The sequence below is a fragment of the Castanea sativa genome, chromosome 1 (genome assembly GCF_040712315.1).
Source record: "Castanea sativa cultivar Marrone di Chiusa Pesio chromosome 1, ASM4071231v1".
Lineage (NCBI taxonomy): Eukaryota > Viridiplantae > Streptophyta > Magnoliopsida > Fagales > Fagaceae > Castanea > Castanea sativa.
This window is the reverse complement of record NC_134013.1, coordinates 224,589-250,289: the sequence shown is the minus strand read 5'-3', so window position 1 is coordinate 250,289 and position 25,701 is coordinate 224,589. Positions and strand designations below refer to the sequence as shown.

The window sequence follows — 25,701 nt, the reverse complement described above, 5'->3', positions numbered from 1 at the left end:
ATGTTAATATCAATACACTAACACAAAAAATTCTAAATATTAACTTTCTATTGGAATATTAATGATAATAAAAAAAAACAGTAACTACTATTTTCTATATTTGGCTTAATTTTGAAAAAAAAAAAAAAAAAAAAAAAAAAAAAAAAACAACAACAACAACAACAACAACAACAACGACAACTACTAGTAGAAAGAGTAGAAAAAAGCTGGAGTGCTGGAGTGACGGAGTCCCATTTTCTACGTAAGTTGTTAAGGTAATTTAGATATCAACGTCAAGGTTCTAATTAACATATTATAATTTATTATTAAATACTTGATTGTACATGAGCAGAAAATCATGGTACAAAGTATGGCCCATATCACTCGCCTGACACTGACATATATGGTACCCTTAGCTTACAAAAATATAAATATAACAAAGAGTTAGCAATGAAACCACTGTAGAGATGTTTAGTACTGACTGGATGTACCAATATATGTTATTAATGTGAGTCTTCTTCCAGTTCCAGCAATAGTACTCTACACTTCTTTTACAGAGCTAATTAAGAAGAGCTTTCGTGGTTATGGACGCCTTCGTATGTTGTTATTACATACCTTGGATCGTCTCTGTCTCTCTCAACTCTCTTCTTCACAGGGCATCCGTCAATGGAACACCTATAGTAATTCCTATATATATATATAATCACAGAATATAAATGTTATAGCCTTATATATAATAATATTAATAATATTAATAATAATATGATTGAGATATCATCAAACATATGAGTCTACAATCTAAGGGCCTTTGATGCACTAACTTTGTTTATGTATGTCTAACATAATGTAAAACGTACCATATTTGATTTGATTCATACCTAGCTAGCTTGGAAAACTCGAGCCTAGTATAGATAAAACTTAAACTAGATTACCAGGGTTTATTAATTGATTTGGAAATATTTGAAAAGAAGTATAATCTTTTTGTTAGTTTAATTTACTTGAACAAAGTATAAAATGATAAGTTTAATTTGTTTCTATTGATAAAAATTTATGGATGAACTTTTGTTTTTTTAATATATGTAAATTTATATAAAGTAATATATACTAGTTAGCAATTGTTATTCAAATTAAGTTCAAACTAGGATTCTATCCCCACAAAAAAAAAAAAAAAATGTTGTAATTACTAGGATGTTGGAATAGTTGTTAGAGAACCCTTGACTTTATCAATATGTAGTAGTTATTACCTCGGGTTTGGGCTGTTCTTCACCATCTTCTTCCCATACTTCCTCCACTTGAACCCATCATCCAGTATTTCAACCTCTGATATTGTTTTAAAGGCGAACCTTTCTTTGACTTCCCTTCTCTCCCGTCCACTTCCACCTTCTCCTATATATAGTAAGATACATCCATACATAGACTCTGAGCATGAGAGAGATATATATGCCACAAATATAGCTCAAGATGATATTCAATGAAATAATGAATGAAGAAAAATGATGTTTATATTCAAAGACAGTGGTGTGTAGAGCCATATTTGTACTAAAAAAGAAAAAGAAAAAGAAAAATTTGCTTACTGCTGCTAGACCCTTCAACGTGGCTTTCACTCCCACCAAACTCACTCACTTCATTAGCTTGATGATGAACTGGATTTTGATGATGAGTAAACCCAGAAGCATTTGATGTTGGATCCTCCTCATCAAGCCAATCATCGAATGTTAAATACTCGGAAAACTCAAAATTGGACTGATCGACATACTCTCTGCTCTCAGGCAAGTCTGCAGGTAGTTTAAAATTGTTATTAGACATATTGATGTGTCAAAATAAACTCGAAAGCTTGAAAGCATTTGTTTTTGATTTATTGTAGTTATAAAAACTGAAATTGGGATATATAAGCACCTAGCTAGCTAGGCTAGCTCCATGGTTAATGCTTCAGGAGGTGGGTTCATCGACAGCTTCCTATGAGAGGGGAGGAAGCTTCAAAGCTAATGCAGAGTAGAGAAGTGCCACACAACCAAAAAAAATGAAACCTTTGGTGAAGACCAGAGTGGGGCATGGTGAGGATGACTTGGGGTAGACTTTGTAGACTTAAAGCTGTGATTGTGTGAATTTAGGTGCAGGGTCTCGTGCTTGGACCAACCCCTTCACAACGGAGACGAATACGTACAAGTCAAATGTTATAGTGACAGTGATACTGATTTAATTAAGCTGTGATACCTTGTTTCATTGCCCACATTATCCTACATGCGCCGCTGCAGGAGGGTCAGGTGAGGTGACAAACTTGAATTCATATACATACACACACACGACACAAAATGCACCCGATTTTGACTTCAACAGGGAGCGTGTGGCTTAACTTATTTACATGCACACATTTCTTTTTCATCTTCTTCATTTCTTATGTCGTTCTACATATATATTTTACAAGATATAACATATATATGATCTCTTCCGGTTACAGAATTAATTTACTACAGTATATGTGAAAGCTAGAATATATAGTCAATCGTCAATGTGAAAAAGAGATTTCACTTTAGACAAATTGGATCCTTAATGAGTAGAACTACCATTAGAATTTTTTTTCTTTTCTAAAAAGTTTGTTGGCCTTAAAATGAGAACATAAAATCATTTCTTTGTTTTATTTTTAACATATAGTTTGTTGGCCTTAAAATGCAAACATGCAAATATAGCTTCCTAAGCCGAATTTTGACTATACTACTCTCCTCTATATTGATCAAAAGAAAATAAAAATCCTCTAAAGGGTCCTAAGGATTTTGTCCTACATCCCTACAATTTTTCTTTTAAGGCGGTATGTGGCTTACTCATTTCCTCTTAAACGATGTATTTACTTTGATCTTCTCAAATCAATTTATAAGACTATTCACTTGTATTATTTAAACAAAACAAATAGTTTATTAAGTGTCATTTAAGAACAGTTTATTTAGTTAAAACTGAAAACTTTTTTACTAAAAATATTGTAAATAAAGATAAAAGTTACTTGAAATAGTATAATGAGACCTATAAATAATATCAAAAAGTGCAATAAGACCCATAAATAATAGTAAAAATAAACTAAATAATAAAATAAATTAACTTTTTAAATTACTATAGACTAAGTTAAAGGAAGTTTCCTCGAAACTGATTTAGGAGTAAACTTTTTCCATTTACTAATATTCTTCCCACATTATGGATATATTTCTATATATTACTATACAATGGAACTGAGACTGATCTAAGCTCATTATAGGTCAACAGCAAACAAGGACAGTCCATTTCTTACCTCCGAAGTTTTAAGGCAACTTCTTCCATTGCTTTCGCCTTTTCCATAATGGATGGTCCTCTGACCGCTGACAATCAATTAAACTTTGAAATTGTTAAGCTGGTTTAATGACTCTAAATAATGACGTTACTTTTTAAATATAGGTTCAATAACTAAAAGATAGTATGTAGTATATTATATATATTACTATATAAAGGATTAAAATCAAAATGGTATGGTTAATTATTATATTAAGTCTAATTCCAAACTGCCTGGCATTATAGCCTTTATTTGGCATCTGCCAAGTGCCAAGTCGTAGTGCAATATTATTCTAATCCATTCAGCAAAAAAAAAAAAAAATTCTTCTAATCCAACAGATTAAACCTTTTTCTTCGAAGCCTCATCCCACAGTGTATGCCGATGTTAATGGGTTTACTAGATAAATTTTGTCCTCTGGACCATTTTTTTTTCCCTTGTCCTTTTCAAGTCTGCGTTGAACACGAGGACTGAGGAACATGATTGATGACAATTCGTAAGGCACACCATTTCAGCTGACGTATTATCACTTTTTATCAGTTTATCACCAACGCAAGGGTATTGTAAAATCATAAAATCATATAGTATAATATATTAAACTTAAAGCTCAATTAAAAACCTAAATTAGTTTCTAATTACATTATAATATTGTGCTAAGTGTCTTTAATTATAATTGCAATCCAATTTCATAGCTAAATACCTATTAAAATTTTACCAAGTTTATATATATATATATATATATATATATATATATATATATATGTTTGTATATTTGCAAATATAAAATAGCTACTTATAACATAAATATAAATTTATTTGAGACATATAAAAAATTTATTTAAATTGTTATTGTAAGGACTAAATTCAGTCCACAGTCCAAGCGATTTAGGTGATAGCCCAATAAGCTCAAAACAATGAATTTATTAGAGAGTGGGCTTGTTACTGATTGTTCAATGAGTTATGTGGTAAGCTAGTTAGTATAAGGATAAATAAGATAAATAGTTTGAACAAAGAAAAATGTTCCTCAGTTAGGTCCGAGAAAGGTACATTCTTATATATTTCTCTGGGCCTCATACAAATGTTCAAGTTCTTTGTTACACAGTGTTTTTCTTATTTCTTAATCTTAGATCCCCCCTTTCTGTCATGGAGTTCTTCCCTTTTATATATCATCATCTTCTTTTATCTCAGTCTTCCACATGTAGATCAGATTGATAATCTTCTTGATACTTGTCCCATCAGAACCTTCCTGAAATCTCTGTGGGCAGCTATAAGGCTAGAAACTACTTTTCAGGAATCACTTCTACGTTAATACGGTCAGGAGGTTAGATGCAAAGTATTCAATGCGATGGTGACAGCTTTCTTCACAAATATTTCTCAATTCCCCGTTGACTCATCTCTTTCTAATGCTTATCCTCCCAAGCATGGCTGCTTGCTGCCTAGTGCGTGATGGGTGGTCAGACTTCAGGCCTCTACTCTACTAGCCAAGGAAGGGTCACTCCTCGAACAACATCGATTGCTCATTGTGACTCGACCTCTTCTTTGGCTCAATAATCTATCTGTCTTTGCTAGTACTTATCTGTTCTCGGATTATCTGATATCCTCAAGCACGACCCACAGCCCAATATGTTTATCTGGGCCCTTCATCCCTACAGTTATCTATGAAATTATTAATTTTAGTTTGTCCAACTACTATTTGTATAATAATAAATCTATAAGAAAAAAAATTGATAGTAAATGTTATTAAATTTTGTTTTGCTAAAGTTTAGTTTATGTTGATTATATTTTTTTTAGATGAGAATGAAACCAAAGTTGAAGCCTAAGTCCAACATATATATAAATTCTATTTTTTTTTATATTATTTCTACATGTATATATATAATTATTTTTTTGTTAAAGTCAAATCAAACCTTTCTTTATATTGTTGGAGCATTTTAATATTAATTAATTAAATGAATTTATATGAGAATGTAAATATAAAGATGTGGAAGTTAATATAGAAGATGAGTAGTTAGTGAAAATGTTTAATCCCACATTGAAAAAAAGAGAGATTATTTTATTCCTTTTAATTGTGATGATTAATGGACTAATATGTATTAATTTAGATATTGGGCTAGATACGAGCGTAAGGGGGAGGTGAAGGGAGGAGGTAAAGAAGGGTTTGGGCTTGAACACTTTGTGCAGAGGTTGTTCTAGCCATACGACATTTGTTGGGTTGTTGTATCCATTATTAAATGAGACATCCTTAGAGACTTTGATCACACGCATTCACGTGGAGGAGGAGGCTAGAGGACAAGATGCACTCATTACAAGAGAGCAATGGTAATTCCACCGCAAAGGTAAACCTTATTTCAGCTAATAATAATAATGCTCAAAAATCATTTTCCAAGAAATTGTCAATTAAAGCTTAAAAAGAGAGTTTTGAAAAATAATAATAGACCTTAAGGAAGGAGAAACCCGAATAAAAATAACAATAACAACCAAAGACCTCTTTTACAAGATCAATTTAATAGATCTTGTTTTGTCTATGATAAGAGTGGGCATATTGCTTGATTTTGCAAATTTCGGAAACGTGAATCTATTCTGTAGGCTAATGTAACCAAAGAGCTTTTAATGGCTATGATTACAAACATCAATATGGTGTAATATGTTGAAGGGTGTTAGACAGATTCTGATGCTAATAGGCACGTCTGCTATGATAAAGATTGGTTCAAGTTGTATACTCCCTTTGAAGAAAAAAAAAACTGTTATGCTTGGTGACTCTAGCAAAACCAAGGTTTTTGGGAGTCATAAGGTTGATTTGAAATTCAGTTATGGACGTGTGTTAACATTGAAAAATGTACTTTACACTTCATCCATAAGGAAGAATTTGATGTCAAGTTTTTTGCTTAACAAGGCTAGCTTCAAGTAGACTATGAAATCTAATAATTATGTAATCACTAAAAATGGATTATTGTGGCCAAGGGTTATGCTTGTAATGGAATGTTTAAGTTAAATGTTGAGAATAATAAAGTATCTACCAGTTCAGTTTATATGCTTTCTTCTATTAATTTTTGGCATGCTCGTTTGTGTCATATAAATAGTTGATATGTGGGAATCATGAGTAGTTTAGGATTATTTCTAAAACTGTCAAAAGATTTTGAAAAATGCAAAACTCGTAATCAAGCCAAGATTACAAAAAGGCCTCATAAAAATGTTGTAAGAAATATTGAATTACTTGAGTTAATTCACTCTAATTTATGTGAGTTTAAGGTAATTTTAACTCGTAGAGGAAATAGATATATTATCACTTTTATTGATAATTTCTTAAAATATACAACTGTTTATTTGTTGAAAATAAAAGTGATGCTTTTGAAAAATTTCAAGATTTTTTAAAAGAAGTTGAAAATCAATTCAGTAGAAAAATAAAAAGAATAAGAAGTGATAGAGGCTGTGAGTATGAATCAAGTGCATTCAAATCGCTTGTTCAGTCTTTGAGAATTATCCATGAAACTACTGCACCATATTCACTTGCTTCTAATGGTGTGGCTGAAAGAAAAAATAGAACTCTAATTGAGTTAACAAATACCATGTTAATTGAATCTAGTACACCTTTACATTTTTTAGGTGAAGAGATTTTAACTGCATGTCATGTTTTGAATAGGGTACGACATAAAAAGTCACATACCACACCTTTTGAGATGTGGAAAGAACATAAGTCAAATTTGGAATATTTGAGAGTATGAGGTTATCTTGCTTATATAAGGCTTACTAAACCTAAAATACCTAAATTAGGTATAAGAGCTACTATCTATGCTTTTCTTGATTATGCGATTAATAGTGCTGTTTATAGATTTTTTTTATCTCGAAAATAAAATAATTTTTGAATCTAGTGATGCAATTTTTCATGAAGAAAAATTTCCTTTTAAATTGAAAAATAGTGGAGTGAAGAAAATATTTTGTCACAACCTAGTTCTTCTACTTCTCATTTACAAAATCAAGAACATTTTGAAATAGAACCTAGAAAGAGAAAAAGAGCTAAAGTTGAAAAGGATTTTGGTCCTGATTATTATCTTTTTAACATTGAGAAAAATCCCCAAAATTTAAAAGAAGTTTTAACATTACCGGATGCTATATTTTGGAAAGAGACTGTAAATGATGAGATAAAATCTCTAATTTCTAATAGAATTAGTAGATCTTCCGCCTGGTTGTAAGACCATAGGTTGTAAATGAGTCCTTAGAAAAAAGTTGAAATAAGATGGATCGATAGATAAGTTTAAAGCTAGACTTGTTACAAAAGACTTTAAACAAAAAGCTAATCTTAATTTCTTTGATAAATTTTTTCTGGTAACAAGAATTACATCTATTAGATTATTAATTGCAATTGTTGCAATTTTTTATTTGAAAATTCATCAAATGGATGTAAAAACTGTTTTTCTAAATGAGGACTTAGAAGAAGAGATTTATATGAATCAACATGAAGGCTTTGTAGAGCTTGAACAAGAAAGCAAGGTATGTAAGCTAACTAAATCTATATATGGATTAAAACAGGCACCTAAACAGTGGCATGAAAAGTTTGATTCTTGCATGATTAAGAATGGTTATAAATCAAATGAGTGTGATAAATATATTTATTCTAAATCATGGAATAATTTATATGTTATTATTAGTCTTTATGAGGATGATATGTTGATATTTGGCTCAAATATGCATGTTATAAATGAGACAAAAAAATATGCTTAAAAGACATTCTAACATGAAAGATCTTGGTGAGACTAATTTTATTTTGGGCATGAAAATTAAAAAAAATATGTGATGGAATATTTCTTGATCAATCACATTACGTTGAAAGAATTTTGAGAAAATATAATTTTCATGATCACAAAAGTGTAAATACTTATTTTGATTCTAGTATTCATTTATTTCATGTGAATAATGATTATGAGATTTTTAATCAAAAGGATTATGCTAGTATCATTGGCAGTTTGCGTTATACTACTAATTGTACTAGACCAGACATTGCAAATTTACTAGCAAGCCTAGTAAAGATCACTGGCTAGTTATTGAGCAAACAAAGAGATATTTAATTAGTACCAAAAGTTATGACTTATTTTATAAAAAGTATCTTGCTATGATTGAAGTTTTTAGTGATGCCAATTGGAATACTTTGTTAGGTGATTCTCTCTCTACCACTGGTTATATTTTTACCTTAGGTAGTGGTGCTATTTGTTAGAAATCTAAAAAGCAAACAATAATTGCTAATTCAATAACGGAAGCTGAATTAATAACATTAGCTTCAACCAGTGAAGAGAAAACTTGGCTTAGAGATTTATTATATGAAATTCCACTTTGGGAAAAGTCAATTCCACCTATATTAATTAATTGTGATAGTACTGCCACAATTGCTAGAGTTAAAAACCATTATAAAAATGATAAATCCAGACCTATAAGAAGAAAGCACAATACCGGCAATCTTATTTGGGTAGTAGCATCATAATTGTGGATTATATTAAATCTAATGATAATCTTGTAGATCCTCTTACCAAGACCTTGGCAAAAGATAGAGTTTGAAATCCATCGAGGGGATGGAACTTAAGTCCATAAATTCATGAGCCATGTATAAGAATACCCAACCCAAGTATCAAAGATCCTCAGAATTAGGTTCAATAGGAAAAACGAATCATATAATAGTTGTAAGAAATGCACTATTTTTTTTAATTATTTATTTTGTAAATAATTTTTTAATTATTCATCCCTATAATGTAAATGCATTTATCCTGTAATGTGGAGAGATTGAGTAATAACTCTTAATGAAATCTGTAGCTCGTATGAGTGCGGTGTCAGAATTAGGAGCACCTTTAACAAATTTTCACCTATGTGAGTGTGGAGTTGGGGTCACTCCCTATGAGATTTGGACTTAATCTCAAATACACTCATGAAACTGGGATCAACACACCGCCATAAAGTGCTAGCTATAAAAGACCGTGTCAACACCTAGGTTGTTATGTGTAAGCAGTAACGTTTAATTTCCCCAAAGCAGTCCTAGTTCAAGTCGGAAACCATTACGATTCTAGCGTTTATCCTGTCCTCGGACAATTAGGTGTCCAGATCAGGCCCTCAGCCCAATATACACTACTGGACCTATTCTCCTTACAATATATATATATATATATATATATATATATAACCAAATTTGATTAGGAATCCATAACCCTAACTAAATTTGATCAGGAATCCATAACCCTATATTATATTATAGGTAGTTTTTTTTTAGGGATTATTTTTTACAATTTCAACTTGGCTGTTCATTCCTATATTATGTTTTAATTAGTTTTTTTTGGGGGATTATTCTTCCAACGCCGCTCTGCTATACAGTCTCTTGCGTTGACTTTGGTTCTCGATTTTAAAGGTATTAAAGTTTTCTTATCAAGTTTAATGTTAACATATATGAGAGATATTTTGGTCAATTAGAAAAAGTTTGATTAAACATAAAAAGAAAAAGAACTAAAGAACACATGATCTGGAAAAAAAAAATATATATATATATATAGTGACTGTATTAGGCAGAGGCTTTTGAAGATTGTTGTTTTTATTTTTGGAATTCTTTGGGTTCATGTGTATATATGTATTGGGTTTAACTGAATTGGAATTATCTTTGAAACTTTGGAATAATGAAAATGGCAAAAGAAGTATGTTCCAATATTTGAAGTTTTCTATATATGTGCTGTTGTAGTTTAAACTTGGTATTTGATTTGTTAAATTGTTAATTCATAGTTTCATTGTCATCTATTAATCATGGATAATAATATTGTTATTTGCAACCATCATGATATGATATCGATGATATGATCATTTTGAATATTTTCCTTTTTTTTTTTTTTTGATACAATATAGAATTCCACTCTAGCCTAATCTAAGTGTATATGTGTATGAAACTCCATCCTGGAGACTTGAACCCCGGCCCTTGCCCTCCATCTTGAATGCTTTCCTTTAGAGTTTAGATAAGGTCTATTTTATGATTAAAAAAATTACAATTAAAAGACTTTTGAAATTACATTTTTTTTTTTTATAAAAAAATTATTGGATATGTTAGATCTTAAATGACTTCTATTAAACTCCATCCTTTATGGCATTATTAAAAAGAAAACACATATAAATAGGTATTAGGATATTATTTGAAAATATCATAATGGACTAATGTATTTCACATGGTATGGTTCTAACTGAAACATTCTATGCTATAAAATAAAAATTCGGCCTATGGTTATTGTAAGTGCACAATTGCACCTGGACCCAAAAGACAGTTATGGGCTCAGGCCCAATGAGCCTTAAACAATGAAAAATTTGTAGAGTGTGGGCTTGAAATCTAATTTAGAGGTACTGAGAACTTGACAACAGGCTAAGTTGTGAAGATACTTGTAAATAAAAGATGATATTCGCAAAGGGACCTCCTTGGACGTGAGTCAAGGACCACTTCTATATTATTTCTCTTTCTCTTTAAAAGATTACAATTCTTGATTTCTTTTTTGGTAACTCCCCGATCCCTTTTTTTTTGGCCTTCTCCCCCTTTAAATACTTCTTCCCTTGGTGTTTTATCCACCTGTCGCTCAAATCTCCTCTTCCCAAGATATTTCTTCTCTTAGTGCTTTGAATAGTAACCAGAAGTTTCAGTTCTACTGTTCAGGGGTCACTTCCCCATTAATGCGGCCAGGGAGGTAGGTGCGGGGTCTTTAATGTGGAGGTGGCAGCCTTTGCCTACGATATTTTTCTAACACCGATGTATCTAAAAGGTTCAGGGGTTCCCCTTTTTAACCAACAGTCTTTCCGGAATTCTGCCTTGACCTTCATAGTGAATCTCCGAGCTCTCTTGGGTCTATCCGAGGAGAAACTCATCCTCGGATGTATCCTCGAACCCTCGGCGAATGGGCCGATTTGTAGTTTTTAACAGGCTTTTTATCAAGAACAGGTTGGCCCTCTTTGTTAGAGCCCAAAGGCCCAAATGCCTGCTTGAGTCCTTTTACTCCCCACAGTTATCTTTTCTTTGCTAAAAATGATTAAATTCTCATTAATTGTGATAATTCACTTTTAGGTAAAATAGAATCTCTATTGACTAAGTTTTAAGAAATTTAAAATTTTATTTCAAAAAATTTCCATAACATTAGATTTTATTTTAATAATTTTATAGTATAAAAGAATAAAATTTATACATTACATACCATCATTACTTCAATTACATTCTAAATGATGGAAGACATGAGAATGTAATTTGTTGATCTACTATCAAGATAACATAAATTAGATTGACAGTGGATAGTATATTTAATTACAATTGAGTATTGTATGAAGTCATCACCATATAATAGCCTATGTTGAGATGTGTTATGTGAAACTAATGATATGAAAGAAAAATAATTTTTCTAAACTATTATATTAAACAAAAAATTATTTAGTTTCATTCATTTTCAAGTTATACGTTTGTTTTTTAAAATCAAATCATGGACCTTTAAATAAAATAAATGGGTAAACTACATATTTAGTCCCTAACTTTTACACCATATTTCAATTTGGTCCTTAACCTTTCAATTGTGTCAATTTGGTCCTTAACCTTTTAATGTCGTGTCAATTTAGTTTTTGCCATTATATATTAGATGAAAATTGTTTACATAGCAAATAGCTAAAATAAAATTTTAGTTTATTATCACATCAATAGAAACTAATTTTTTATTTTGGCCATTAGACATGTCATTAATTTTCATCCAAAAGATAATTGTAAGGATTAAATTGACACGGTAAAGAAAGGTTAGGGACCAAATTGATACAATTAAAAGGTTATGGATCAAATTAAATATGATATATAAGATAAGGACCAAATACGTAATTTACCCTAAAATAAATCCTTTTTAATTCCGGCACGGATTACTGAATAGTAATAAGAAACTAGCCTCATCCCACGCGCTTCGTGCGTGAAATGAGGCTTTTTTTTTAGTGGTAGTAGCAAAAAAAAAAAAAAAAAAACTATGTTTTTTATTATATATATAATTTTTATTTTGAGAATCTAATTTATAAGTGAATAAATAAATTTGAAAATTAATAGGAAAGTGACCTTATTTTTTAGGCAATATTTTAGTAGAAGTTAAGGTTGTATTTTTATTGGACTGTCCTTTAGTTTTGTTTTTACTTAGATATTTTAGAAATAAAAAATAAAAAATCCAGATTATTCTTTAGTTTTATTTTTTTTATATATTTAAAATTTTTTTGATAAGATATTTAGATTTGTTTTTGGATAAATGTGGAGTATTTAACTTTTTTTTCTATTTAAAAAAAAAATAAACATATAGTTACTTTGAAGAAGTAGGTTCGTGGAAGAATATTTATATTTTGTAGGCAATCTTTTAGTGCAAATTAGACATATATTTTACTAAACTATCCTTTAGTTCTGTCTCTACTTAAACCTAAGAGTATAGAGGTATTTTGGAACAAAAAAAAAAATCTAATCCAAACAGGGATAGCCGCTTAAATAACAGTATAGATAACTTTGGTGACACAAAAATTAAAAAAATGATATAGGACATGTTATTCTCTCTCTTTTTTTTTGTTTTTTTTGTTTTTGGGATGCCAATTGGATTGGTATGAAGCGTAAAAGAGGAACGTCGTCGTTTGGGAATTAAAGGGAAAAGCAAAGCAAGCAAGCCCAAAACCCCAAAAGGCAGTGAAGAGATGGTGGCGGAGGCGGTAGGGCGATGGAAGAGCAACGGGGAGCGGTCGGCGTACTTCGCAAGGAGAGAGGCAGCGAAGGTATTAGGAAGTGTCCTCGAAGGCGATGCTCGTCGGCAAGCAGTGGGGTCCATAAAATCTCTGATATATAGGCCTTGTATCAGGAACAAGAAGGCCACCTTCGCTCTCGTCTGCCAAACACTCAAGCGTATCTATTGTTATTTGTTTTGTTCATCCTTTCTTTCTCAACTTCCTAATTCCTTGGAATTGAACATCATTATTTTTTATTTTTTCAGATCTTCCTATTATTAAGGATGTTTTGGATGCTGCTACCATTCTCAACGCCAAATGGAAGGTGGTATCAGTTCAAATAATAATTATTATATGTTCTATCATCTCATCTCATCTCATCTCGCTAATTTACTTTACTGTTTGGTGTTGCAGAGGCAACAGGACTTAATTTACATTATCACATATGACATTCTTTTTGGCCAGGTACACTCTCACTCTCACTCATACTCCCATTGAATTCAATAGCAATAGGACACGAGAAGATAACAAACAAAACAATACATTAGAGATAAATCCATAGTCTATGATGCTACATTTTATGTCCGTACTCTATTTTTAGCACTTTTATTCAGCTATTAAATTAAATGCTAAATATAAATATATATATATATATATATATATATATATATATATATATATGTTTTAAGTCTGGTTCAGTCAAGTTATTATAGTAGATCAACAAATCATCAAACAAACAAATGTGCATCATCATCATCATCATCATCTTATATTTGTGCCAACTCTTCTCGCCCAGGCAGTTTCATTAGTTGGGGATGCCGAGAAGTTTCTGATGCACCGCAAAGATGCTCTACAAACAGCTCTAGCACGCCTGTTAGTTAAGAAAAATGTGAAGACCCCTCAAGATTTGGTGGATCTTTATCGAATTCCCGGTGTGTGCGTGTCCCTGTCCCTGATATACTTCATTTTATGTTTTGAGTTAAGCATGTGTTTTACTGGTTTGATCTTATCTCATGCTCCAGCTTCACGTCAACTTGTTATGCCACTTAATCAGTTATCTGTCTGTTTCATTTTAGCCACTCAGATGCCATATTACTGATTGCACTACTTGTAAAAAATATATTTCTAAACCAGGTTTGCTAATTTATGATGCAGAAGTTTCAAAGCCTCGTTATGTTCGTGTCAATACTCTGAAAATGGATGTTGATTCAGCCTTACTTGAATTAGGGCAACAAAACATGGTACTTTTTCCAATCTTTACATTCATGGATTATGATGTATTGTGAACCAATGTTACAGTTAAAACTGAAGAAACAACACAGGATACAATCAACTCCAAAATTGTTTGCTAGTAACCATGATGGCCTTACTTATTCAACAATTACTATGTTTTTGATGCAATAATATATGTTTTGTTTTAATTGCTTGGATAATTATCTTTTTAGAGTTTGACTGTGTGTTGCTTTTCTTCATCATTTATGATTTGTGTGTTAAACAGGTTGAAAAGGATAACATGGTTCCTGACTTGTTGATACTCCCACCAAGTACTGACTTGCATAATCATCCTCTGGTCACGAATGGAAGTGTATTTATGCAAGTAAGAGTTTGTTCAAGTCTGGTATTAAGATTTACAAAAAAAAAATTAAAAATTAAAAATCAAAAGCAACTTCATGTGATTTGGATTCTTATTTCATGGAAAAATAAGTATCACGCTTCCTTACCCCTGAAAAAATTTCCATGACTTGGGCAGCGGTTCTAATTTAACATTTTTTTACTGAAATTGCGATCTTTTTGCACAGGGGAAGGCAAGTTCTATGGTGGCAGCAGCTCTTGATCCTAAACCAGGATGGGAGGTGAGTAATGCTTCTCATTTATATTGGTGAATGATGATTGAGTTTTTCACTCAAGGTATCGACTTATCTTATCTCTCTCTTGCTTTGGTTTTGATATGTTGATGGAATCCATCGTTGACTGTTTACATTCAAGTTAGGAATCCACAACTTCAATTTTCTTCTGCATTTTTTTTTCTCTTTTTCCTTTTCAATTGAGAAGCCATGAAATACATAAGGACATGATCTGAAAACAAGTGTGTTGCTCACCTTGAAAAAGAATGAAAAGAAAGAAACAAGTTTACCATTTAGAGTATATCAGTTAATACTAGTCATTTGCATAAGTTTTTGTTTTTTTAAAGAAAGTCAGTGAGTGGAGATTAGCTTATTTTGGATTCTGAAGCATGATTTTCAACTTTTAATGCATGTGGAATTTTGTTTTTATCCCTCCTTGTGGTTTTAGTTTGGTATGCCTTTTTTACTTGAATAATATGTGCATGAATTAAATATTTATATAGGAAGATGCTTGTGAAAACCAGAAAACTAACACTTGTATGGCAAATAACTGTTTGAGAAGTAGTTTTCACCATTTTCTATACACCTGCACTGCTATACATGCTTTAGCCAGTGAGGTTGAGAAAATGAGACATCTTGTTTTATTATTGATGTGATGGTTTAGTCAGTGCTCAATTATATTTTCTTTGAAGGTTCTTGATGCATGCTCAGCCCCTGGAAACAAAACTGTCCACCTTGCCGCTCTTATGAGAGGAAAGGGGAAGATTATAGCATGTGAGCTGAATAAGGAAAGGGTTATACGTCTAAAAGAGACCATTAAACTCTCTGGTGCCTCTAGTATCCTTTTATGATCTTTCTCATCTTTTAAGTACCATTCTATTTTGTTTTATTTATTTGATATTTCTTTTCTGTTTCAAAATTGTTGAACAATAAGCAATCCTACCAACTGTTATGTCTATTCGTTATCATTGTGATTCATTTTTAATCTATTATTCTATTATGTTTAGAAGCTTTTTTTTTTTTTTGGGGTCAGTTTCTCATCCATTTCCACTCATCTAAGCACAAAATGCTATTCCTTAACCTGGATTTTAGATATAGAAGTTCTGCATGGAGATTTCTTAAACTGCAATCCAAATGATTCGTCTTTTTCCAAGGTAAAGTATAATGTACTGTGTCTTCACAGTTATGGTCTTTAGGTTCCACATGACCTATTGTGAATGTCACATATCAAAAAAAGGGGGGGTAGGGGAGGTCTTCACCTTTAGTTGTTTGAATTCTTGGTCATAACTGAAACTTGAACCTAATCCGGTCTCTTAATTGAAGTTTGTATCATCAACAAAAGCTCTGGCTGGTTTTTGAAATTTTAGGGTGACATCTTGGCATCTGGTTGGTTTATGCTTCTGTAAACAGCAGGCTTGGACTCTGACAAAGTTACTACCTATATTGCTGCTTTTGTTAACCACCAATAAGTTGGTTTTCACCTCTAATGCTCAACTTGGTTTTGACTAAAAAAATTTTGGCCAGATTTTGTTCTGAAATTTCCCAAAAGTCCCTTTACTGCATCTACAAAATCACACTATCTTCTATTTATGTTTCTGCTGACAAGCAATTCAACATTGTAGGTCCGTGCAATTCTTTTGGATCCTTCATGCTCTGGTTCTGGGACAGCCTCTGTGAGATTGGACCATCTGCTCCCATCTAATGCTGCAGGTACTTTTATTAGCCTCTTTGGATTTTTTGATTGTGTGATGTATGAACTCTTTTGGACTCATTTTAGCTTAGGTGATTTAAAGATCCATTTACTAATCCAAAAAGATAAATGTAAGGTGCTAATAGTTGGCTGTTAGAATCATCATTGTAATAGTTAAGACTTTGAACAGGAAAACTTTTTGGAAACTTTGTCCAATCAATTGGGATGTACTGTTAGATAAACTTGCTATTTCTGTTTAAATTTTTTTAGAAAATGGAAATTTTGTTCATCTAAAAAAAAATTAATTGGAAATTTGACCAATGGAATCTAGCTCAAATGGCACTTTGTTATTTTATAAGAATAGATGAAAGATGAGGTCATAGGTTCTAAACTCAATGGGGTGCTTGTGTAACTTATCAATAAAAAAAAATGGAAATTTGGTTTTTTTAATATTTAAATGACTTTTTACAGCTTTAGTTATTCATTCATATAATTGATTTGTTAAATGTGTCAATATATCCTATATGTGGTAATAATGATTTTAAAATAAGTGATATTTACATTTTCAAAGATAATCTATTATTCTGTTATGTTTTCTTATATGATCAAAACTGATTCTGGTGGTTGAACCACCAGCTTGACCAGTTGTGATCGTTTTTTTATCTACTTTTGCTATTGAATGTGGATGAGTCTAATATAGTCCCGGTTTGCATTTAATCCGGTCGAACTGATCAGGTTGATCCAGTTGTTAAAACTATGGAGCGCGCTGCTATCCTTTATTTTTAATCATAACTCCAAATTTAAATCTGCAGGTCATGCAGCTGGTGTTACTGACACTGAAAGATTGAACAAGCTTGCGGCTTTTCAGAGAAAAGTGCTCATGCATGCATTATCTTGTAAGTTTCACTCAAAGCTTATATCTTTGCTCTCCTTTCCCAAAGTTTTGTAATTAGGCCACTGCATATGCTCCATTAGGTCACTACACATACTCTTCCAAATAAATGTCGGGACTGTCTGGTTTTCGTAACAAAATTGCTTTCTCACGAAGTCTTAGCCCTGAGATTTGACCTCTTAATCAGTAAACAAGCATTAATTCTTGTAAATCTGCTAGATCATGAAACAATATTCTTTGTTTCTTCTTTTCCCTCCCGCACAATTATGCTGTTTGACGCATGTTTTACAATACTCTAAATGTTTTACAATACGATTATTCTGCTGGCAGTTCCTGCAGTTGAGAGAGTGGTTTACAGCACATGTTCCATACACCAAATTGAAAATGAAGATGTCGTAAAATCTGTTCTTCCTCTTGCTGCATCATATGGTTTTCAACTGGCTACTCCCTTCCCCCAATGGCAGCGCCGTGGTCTCCCAGTTTTTGAAGGCTGTAAGTGCTGTTCTGTTTTAATACCAATTTGTTCACTTAGATGACATATTAATGCCCTATAATAAGCTGACTTCTATCCAGAAAATGAAATCTGATAATGTGTTTGGTAGAACGCAGAAATTACACCACCTCTGGCCAATATCTTTATACTGCTTGGTTCTTATGTTTGCAGTTCAACATCTTTTGCGAACCGATCCTGTTGAGGATGGAGAAGGCTTTTTCATTGCCTTATTTACAAAGAGAGACGACAAAAATCACTCCGAAAAGCAAGCAACCTGCAGAAATAATTCCAAATCTCTTGCCAGAGACAGCTGCACCGGTAGATTTAGAAGTGGGAAGAAAAGAATTGTAATAAACTTTGCCCATACTAAATTGTTTCTGATGTGGTTGCATGCAAAACAGAGTAGGCGAAAAAGAGACAACTTCAATACTGGTGGCTCGTATAGACCAATGACTACTGATTGCTTTTGAGATTTGAAAATGATCCTCCAAGATTTTGGTTTAATTATCTGTTCTAAAGATCTGAGGTATAGTAGCAGACAGCTAATATGAATTTCTATACCAGAGAATTTTTTGATGCACGGAGCCCCGCTTCCTGAATTTGTAGTACTCATTTGCTTCTGCAAATCTGCTGTGATTGTGCTGAGCGAGAATATTAGCTTTGGCACTTAAGGGATTTAAGATTTTATTATGTTGCTCTTAGTTTTAAAACTGGGTTCCTTCACTTGTTGATTAGAATTTCAAGTCATACTAACCCATGTGGGGTTCGGCAGTTCCATTGTGAAGATGTATAGCTCTTCAGAGAAATTAAATAATAAAAAAGTCCAGAAAAGCTCCAAGTTGCTGAAAAAGTCTTGTAGTTCTCATTACAAGAAGATAACATAACATATTTCAGCCAAAAGAAAAGAAGAAGATAACATAGCATAGATGCTTCATACTTTCCTAACAACATAATGTAAGCACAAATGCAAGCATAACAACAAAACACACACGTACGCCTAAACAAAAGCAAGCAAGGAAAAAAAGACTGGATTGATTTATTCCCATATGATATGATAGATGGACAAAGAGAAGTCCCATTATGGTAATTAAGCAATCTTAACCTCGATAGTCTTGGGCTTCTTGGGTTCTGGAGGTGGCAACTTGTTCACAGTAACAGTGAGCACACCATCCTGGCACACAGCAGAGATAGCATTTGTGTTGGCATTGTCAGGGAGCACAAACTTCCTCATGAGCTTGCCGATCCTCCTCTCCATCCTCAAGTACTTGGTCCCTTCTTTCTCTTCCTCCCTCTTCCTCTCGCCACTTATCAAAAGCACATTGTCGTCCTCCACCTGCACCTTAATGTCCCCAGACTTCAACCCAGGCATGTCCACCACGAACACGTACGAGTTGGGGTACTCCTTCACGTCTGCCGGTGTGGTCGCCATCGCCTTCGCGTCGCGGACGTACGTGTGACCTGGGCCGTTCAAGGATGCCGAAGAAGACTTGTCGTCGCTCAGCTCCATCATCTGCTGCAGGGTTGACAACAGTGGTGATGATTCCAAACCCATGATTCTCAAATCCATTTTTTTAAATTTCTTGATTGAAAAAGAGAAGGATGCTAAAATGTGTTTTCGAGCTAGACAATTGAATTGGGTTTGAAAGAGGAAGTGGTGGTGATGGCATTTTTATAGGTGAAGAAGAAGAAGAAGAAAAATGGAGGGAAAGTTCTAGATGGATATAGCATTAGCATAGCAGGTAGCTTCCAGGAGGTTCGCATATATCGTAGGTAGACTCTACACCAGTCCAGAACGTTGTGGAAACTTCTCTGATTAATTGATATATGTAAGAGAGGAGACAGAGTACTGTCTTTACTTCATTGACTTTGACTCATTAAAATTACTCCCAATTTTTTTTTTTATAAAAAATTTCAAAAGAAACAAACTTCCTAATTTTAACCATACGGCTGCCATTAACGTTTTAAATAAAAATGTCTTGCATAATTTTTCTACTTTATGCTTCCCCTCTATATGTTAACTAATGTTAATCCACTACTCAACATGCCACGAGTTTAATTCCAAAAATAAAAATGTCACGAGTTAATTTCTTTCACTTGAAAAAAATCAAATTTTATCAAATTAAAAATAAAAAATAAAAAATGCACCCACACATATAATATATACGAGCTCTAAATACAATAAGTAAAAACTATGAAGTGAAAGTGATACTCGCCAAGCCTGATTTCTTAGTTGTTAGGGAAAAAATATCATACAAGCAACAAGTCAGCTTAGATAATTATCTTCTAGTTATTAGCAAATCCAACTTGGTAGTTAATTCCCTATTCGAAATTTTGTGATGGAGGTTTACTATTACTAATCTAATCTAATCTAAGAGCAATTGCATCAGTCCATGTAAAATATTTCCATCTATTTTAGCATAAGAATCTATTTTTTCTATTTTACACAAACGCTTTTCCAAAACATCCACATTAGTTTATCTATTATAGAAGATATTTCAATAAAATATTCATTCTTCCTTAATTTTTTATTTTTTTCTCTAATGGTCATAGTTTTTTAATTTAAGCATATATTTTAAGTAAACTACCAACATTGGTGGCTTGGCCAGTGGAGCCGCCTATACTGGAGGTCCGATGGCCGAACCATCGAAATAATGGCTTCGACGAACGTTATTAGATTGGTCTTGCCACCCACTATACTGCCAAAATAGTGGCTTTGGCCACTGCCAGCGAATTGATGTCTCCAACCATTGTACCCCCTTCACTAGTGGGTGGATTGTTGAAATAGTGGCTCCGACAAATGCCGTCGGATCGGTATCGTTGCCCACCGTATTGCCAACACCAGTGGCCAAACCACCAGAATAGTGACTTTTGTGACCACCAACGAATTGGTGTTTCTAACCATCATACTACCATTATTGATCACATGTTTTCTTATGGTGAAGAGAATGAGCAAGAGCAAAAGCTGAGAGAGGCGGAACGATGAGAGAAGATGAGTCTTGAGTTCAAGAATAAACACAAGGAAAAGACGAAAGAGGTGTTGCTCATGATAGAAGAGAGAAAAAAAAAGAAGAAGAGTGAAATAGGTTTTTATAACTTAATATACTCAGCTTCAGCATTTTGATCCCATGGGATTTGAGCAAATTTTACCCGGTCAAACCTGCCAATTAACTGGTTTGTCAATTTTAGATATCTTTGCATCCTCAATTCCTTTGCTTCGAATTCTCCGTTGACCATCCCTATGATGAGCTACGAATCGCCCTTCAGTACGGCAATTTTGGCTCCTAGTGCCTGGGTAATCCTTAGCCCTGTCAATATTGCCTTGCACTCTGCTTCATTGTTGGTTGCAGGGAAGTTAAGTTGAACTCCATATTTCAAAGTGTCCCCTTCTGGAGAGGTGATGACGTCGCCTACTCCTCCTCTCTTCTGAGTGGATGGCCCATTTGTATGTATCGTCCAAAGAACTGATTCTTCTTGGTTATCTTCGTGTTCGGGGGAGGTAAACTCAGCTATGAAGTCTACTAGTGCTTGGGCTTTTATGGCCGTTTGGGGTCGGTGCTCTATGTCAAACTAACTAAGCTCAATGGCCTATTGTACCATTCATCCAGCAACCTCAAGTTTATTCATTGCTTTCTTAATAGGCCGATCCGTCATTACTATGATCGGGTTAGCCTAAAAGTACGGATGAAGCTTTATGGAAGCCACTATCAAGGCAAAGGTGATCTTCTCTATTTGTGGGTATCGAACTTTAGCTCCTTGGAAAGCCTGGCTGATGTAATACACTGGGAGTTGTATCCTATTTTCTTCCCTAATCAAGGTTGCGCTTATCACAGTTATGGACACTGCTAAGTATAGGAACAAGTCTTTTCCTTCCTTGGACGGACTCAGGAGTGAGGGGTTACTTAGGTAGCGCTTTAGTTCCTAGAATACTGCTTCACACTCGTTTGTCTAAACGAAGGCCTGCTTTAACGTCTTGAAGAAAGGAAGGCATTTGTCTATTGCTTTGGAGACGAACTTTTTGAGGGCTGCCACCCTTCCAATGAGGGACTGCACTTCTTTGATCGTCATCTCGAGGATGACTTTTACTTTTTCTAGATTTGCTTCTATTCCTCTCTGCGATACCATGAAGCCAATGAATTTTCTAGAAGAGACCCCAAAGGCGCATTTGGTCGGGTTCAGCTTCATACTATATTGCCTGAGTGTGTTGAATGTTTCCTTGAGATTGTCAAGGTGATCCTCCTCTTCCTTGCTTTTGACGAGCATATCGTTCACATATACTTCTATGTTCCTCCCAATCTGCTTGCTGAACATCTGGTTTACCAGCCTTTGGTATGTGGCCCCTGCGTTCTTCAACCCAAAAGGCAAGACCCTATAGCAATAGAGCCCCTGGCTGGTGATAAAGGCAGTCTTCTCTTGATGCTCCTCTACCATATGTATTTGGTTGTATCCAGAGAAGGCGTCCATAAATGTAAGAAGCTTGTGCCCGATTGTGGAGTCCACAAGCTGATCAATCCTAGGCAGAGGAAAGCTGTCCTTCGAGCAGGCGCTATTCAAATCCGTGAAGTCGACGCACATTCTCCACTTCCCGTTTGCCTTTTTGACCATAACGACATTGACCAACCATTCGGGATAATAGACTTCCCTGATGAAGTTAGCAGTGAGCAGCTTGTTTACCTCGTCCATGACTACTTTGTTTCATTCAAAAGCGAAGACTTTTCTTCTCTGCTGGATGGGTTTCTTCTTAGGATTCATATTCAAGCATTGTTGAATGATGTCTGCTAGTATGCCAGGTATATCTTCATGACTCTAGAAGAATACATCCAAGTTTTCCTTCAGAAATCTGATGATTTCCTTCTTCGTCTGGGGGTTCAGACTCGTCCCTACCTGAGTCGTCTTTGTGGGATCTCCTTTGACTAACTCAATTGTCTCTAGTTTATTCGCAATTTTTGGTGTCTTTTCTTCAATTATCCATGTGTGGTTTTCTTTTGACGCCAGGACTGCCTGGTAGCATTCTTGCGCCAACATTTGGTTTCCTCTTATTTCCCTAATTCCCCATTCTGTTGAGAACTTCACCTTTAGGCAATATGTGGAGATGGCTGCTTTCCAACGATTGAGGATAGGCCTTCATATGATCACATTGTAGGAAGATGGCGAGTCCACTACTAAAAAGTTATGTTGATTGGTTACCTGGAGGGGGTATGAGCCAGCCGTGACTGTCAGGTTCACTATTCCCCTCGGATACACCTTGTCCCTACTGAAACTAACAAAGGGGGATTCAAATGGACGAAGTCTTCTCAGGTCTACTTTTAACTGCTAGAAGGCAAAGAGATAAATGATATCTATTGAGCTCTCATTGTCTACCAACATCCTCCTAGTATTGAGTCCTTCAATCATGAGCATGATAACCAACGAGTCGTCATGAGGCTGTTTTACTCCTCTCGCATCTTCTTCCTAGAACAGAATGTCCTGGTCTCTTCGTCTTTGCTTTAGAAATGGTATTCTATGATTGCTGTTCACCTGCCTTCGATATGACTTTCTGAGGAACTTGAACGATCTCCCTATGGATGGTCCTCCTGTGATTGTCTTTATCTCCCCTACGGCGCTTTGTGAACGAAGGGATATATGGTCCTCATCTCTCAAAGACGCCTCGCGTTGACCCTTGTTCTCATCCCTGGATTTGCTAGAATCTCCCTTCTTTACAAACTTCTACAGTTTTCCTTTTCGTATGAGCTCTTCTATTTGCTTTTTCAAGTTCCTGCCGTCCTCTATGTAATGTCTGTGATCCTTGTGGAAACAACAATATTTTCTCTTATCATGCACGTCGGACGACGAGTGTAATGGTCTGGGCCATTTGAGGTAGTGTTCGTCCTTAATCTGTGCCAAAATTTGGTTAACGGGCATAATCAAAGGAGTGAACTTTACCGTTCGAGGGTTTTTGTCATCTCTTCGTCTGTTCCCTTCGATATTCTGACGATCTGTTCATTCCCTTTTTTGTCCTCTTCGATTGTCCTCCTTCTCTTTGAGTTTCTCTACCCTTTCTATCATTGCTAGGGCGTTCTCAGCATTTGTGTACTTCTACACCTTTAAGAGCATTTCTGCCATTGTCTTAGAAGGATTCTTCGCGAAAGAGACCACGAACTCTCTGGACTTCAATCCAGCTTTGAAAGTCGTCAGCCGTACTTTATCATCTGCTTCGTCCACCTCCAAAGTTTCTCTAGTGAAATGTGTTACATACGACTTCAGGGTTTCTTTTTCTCCTTATTTGATGGTAAGCAAATGGTCTGCTGGCCTTTTCGGGCGCTGCCTGCCAACGAAGTGATGGAGGAAAGAATTGCCTAGCTGCTTGAAGTTGTCGATGGATGACATTGGTAGCTTAGTGAACCACTCTCTTGTTGCTCCTTTGAGTGTGGTGAGAAAAGAACGACATAATATCTCGTCAGGGGTTGTTGGAGGCCTAAAGTCGTCTTGAAGGTGTTGAGGTAATCCAAGGGATCCTTCAATCCATCAAATAGTTCGAGCTGTAGTCGAAACTTTGAGGGTACCGAGCATTCCAAGACTGCTGCGGTGAAGGGTGAGTTTGTCTTCCTAAGCATTCGGTCTAAGCTCCGATCAGTTTTCTCCTTGATTGTGCTCCTTAGCTCATCCATCTCTTTTCTCATTTCTCGAAGAAGGTCTGAGCTTGCACTTTCTTGTTGTAGACGATTGTCCCTTCTTTGGTTGTCCCCATCATTGTCCCGATTGGTCTCAGAACGATTGACTTCTTGCTGCAGTCGCAGTCTCATCTCCTGGTTTTGCTTAGTTAGCTCCTTCACATTGGCTGTGAGTGCTTGGATTTGTAGAGCTAATGCTGTAGGATCTTAGGGAACGTTGGACTCCATCTGGGCAAATTGAATGGAACTACACTTCTAAAACTAAGTGCAAAAATGTGTCTCGTTTCCCCATAGATGGCGCCAAACTGATAATGCTGTGATCGTCAGTCAAAATGATCATCCTGAAGGAGAGCCAACCAAGGTCGTCCAGAGTCTTGCAAGAATACAAAATAAAAGAACACCGGTGTGATACCGGCCACAGAACCTCCAATGGAAAGAAATGCTAAGTGTCAAAGTATCAAAGATTCTGGGTTAGATTTTTCGTACCTCCTTTTGTCGAAGGTTCTAGCATATATATACTTGTTTTCTTCTCCTAGCCGTTGGAGGTGTATGGATGGTAAGATCTTTGTCCTTCCAACAGTAAAGAAACTCATTATTATTAAGTAATGCTTTGCCATTAATTGTGCATAAATGCCCTTTTCCTTGTCAGACGGGAGACATATTGGACAAAGAATGAGACTATTTTTGTCTACTATCTTTTTCTCTAGACGAGGGTATTCTTGAACCCATCAAAATATATATATATATATATATATATATATATATATATATATATATATATATTACAAGAGAATATAATCATTTATCAGAGTAATTTGTTTGATAGACCCTGAAAGATGTTTCATATGAGAAAGGAAGGACAACTCTAGTAGCTAGCACTACACAATCCGGATCACCTCGGCCCTTGGAGGAAGCTTGTTCGACAATCAATTGTGCAATCCTTAATGGTTGTGGTGTTTTGAGGCTAAAGGGTGCATGGCTTTTTATATATATGCACATGAAAATCTACATCAAAGGAAATACTCCCAATTGGTGTTGGCAATGCTAATATTGATTTGGAGGGTTCAACACTATTTTCTGACAGGGTTCTTCATAACAAATAGCAAGAAAATTTCCTTAATTGAAAACATAAAATGCCTCCTTT

At 34.5% G+C, this 25,701-nt stretch overlaps 3 protein-coding genes across 4 annotated transcripts; 1 reads left to right on the top strand and 2 right to left on the bottom strand.

Moving 5' to 3' along the window:
* Positions 1-283: 283 nt before the first annotated feature.
* Positions 284-1,825, bottom strand: LOC142622498 (putative WRKY transcription factor 33). Its single transcript, XM_075795977.1, has 3 exons — positions 1,554-1,825; positions 1,224-1,365; positions 284-666 (listed from the first exon to the last, which is right to left on the bottom strand). The coding sequence occupies exons 1-3, from the start codon at positions 1,783-1,785 to the stop codon at positions 543-545; spliced, it is 498 nt and encodes a 165-aa protein (XP_075652092.1). The 5' UTR covers positions 1,786-1,825; the 3' UTR covers positions 284-542.
* An 11,058-nt stretch (positions 1,826-12,883) lies between these two features.
* LOC142614288 (25S rRNA (cytosine-C(5))-methyltransferase NSUN5) lies at positions 12,884-18,620 on the top strand. 2 transcript variants are annotated; one of them, XM_075786884.1, is made up of 13 exons: positions 12,884-13,169; positions 13,258-13,316; positions 13,406-13,456; positions 13,788-13,923; positions 14,147-14,232; positions 14,490-14,588; positions 14,791-14,844; positions 15,528-15,672; positions 15,928-15,989; positions 16,458-16,545; positions 17,338-17,421; positions 17,748-17,909; positions 18,082-18,620. In XM_075786884.1, the coding sequence occupies exons 1-13, from the start codon at positions 12,965-12,967 to the stop codon at positions 18,378-18,380; spliced, it is 1,530 nt and encodes a 509-aa protein (XP_075642999.1). In that variant the 5' UTR covers positions 12,884-12,964; the 3' UTR covers positions 18,381-18,620. The 2 variants fall into 2 exon arrangements, with proteins under 2 accessions (XP_075642999.1, XP_075642990.1); XM_075786875.1 differs by having other exon boundaries at positions 12,891-13,169; positions 13,258-13,319.
* A 129-nt stretch (positions 18,621-18,749) lies between these two features.
* Positions 18,750-19,601, bottom strand: LOC142614302 (17.3 kDa class II heat shock protein-like). The gene has a single exon (XM_075786894.1). The coding sequence runs from the start codon at positions 19,475-19,477 to the stop codon at positions 18,998-19,000; it is 480 nt and encodes a 159-aa protein (XP_075643009.1). The 5' UTR covers positions 19,478-19,601; the 3' UTR covers positions 18,750-18,997.
* Between the last annotated feature and the right edge of the window lie 6,100 nt (positions 19,602-25,701).

Excerpts from the sequence above, each read along its gene's own strand:
- LOC142622498 (XM_075795977.1), bottom strand. The coding sequence starts at position 1,785 with ATGTCTAATAACAATTTTAAACTACCTGCAGACTTGCCTGAGAGCAGA. Across the intron at positions 1,366-1,553 it reads CGTTGAAGGGTCTAGCAGCA|GAGAAGGTGGAAGTGGACGG; the intron begins GTAAGCAAATTT and ends TACTATATATAG. Across the intron at positions 667-1,223 it reads AAGAACAGCCCAAACCCGAG|GAATTACTATAGGTGTTCCA; the intron begins GTAATAACTACT and ends ATATATATATAG.
- LOC142614288 (XM_075786875.1), top strand. The coding sequence starts at position 12,965 with ATGGTGGCGGAGGCGGTAGGGCGATGGAAGAGCAACGGGGAGCGGTCG. Across the intron at positions 13,320-13,405 it reads TCAACGCCAAATGGAAGGTG|AGGCAACAGGACTTAATTTA; the intron begins GTATCAGTTCAA and ends TTGGTGTTGCAG. Across the intron at positions 13,457-13,787 it reads ATGACATTCTTTTTGGCCAG|GCAGTTTCATTAGTTGGGGA; the intron begins GTACACTCTCAC and ends CTTCTCGCCCAG.
- LOC142614302 (XM_075786894.1), bottom strand. The coding sequence starts at position 19,477 with ATGGATTTGAGAATCATGGGTTTGGAATCATCACCACTGTTGTCAACC.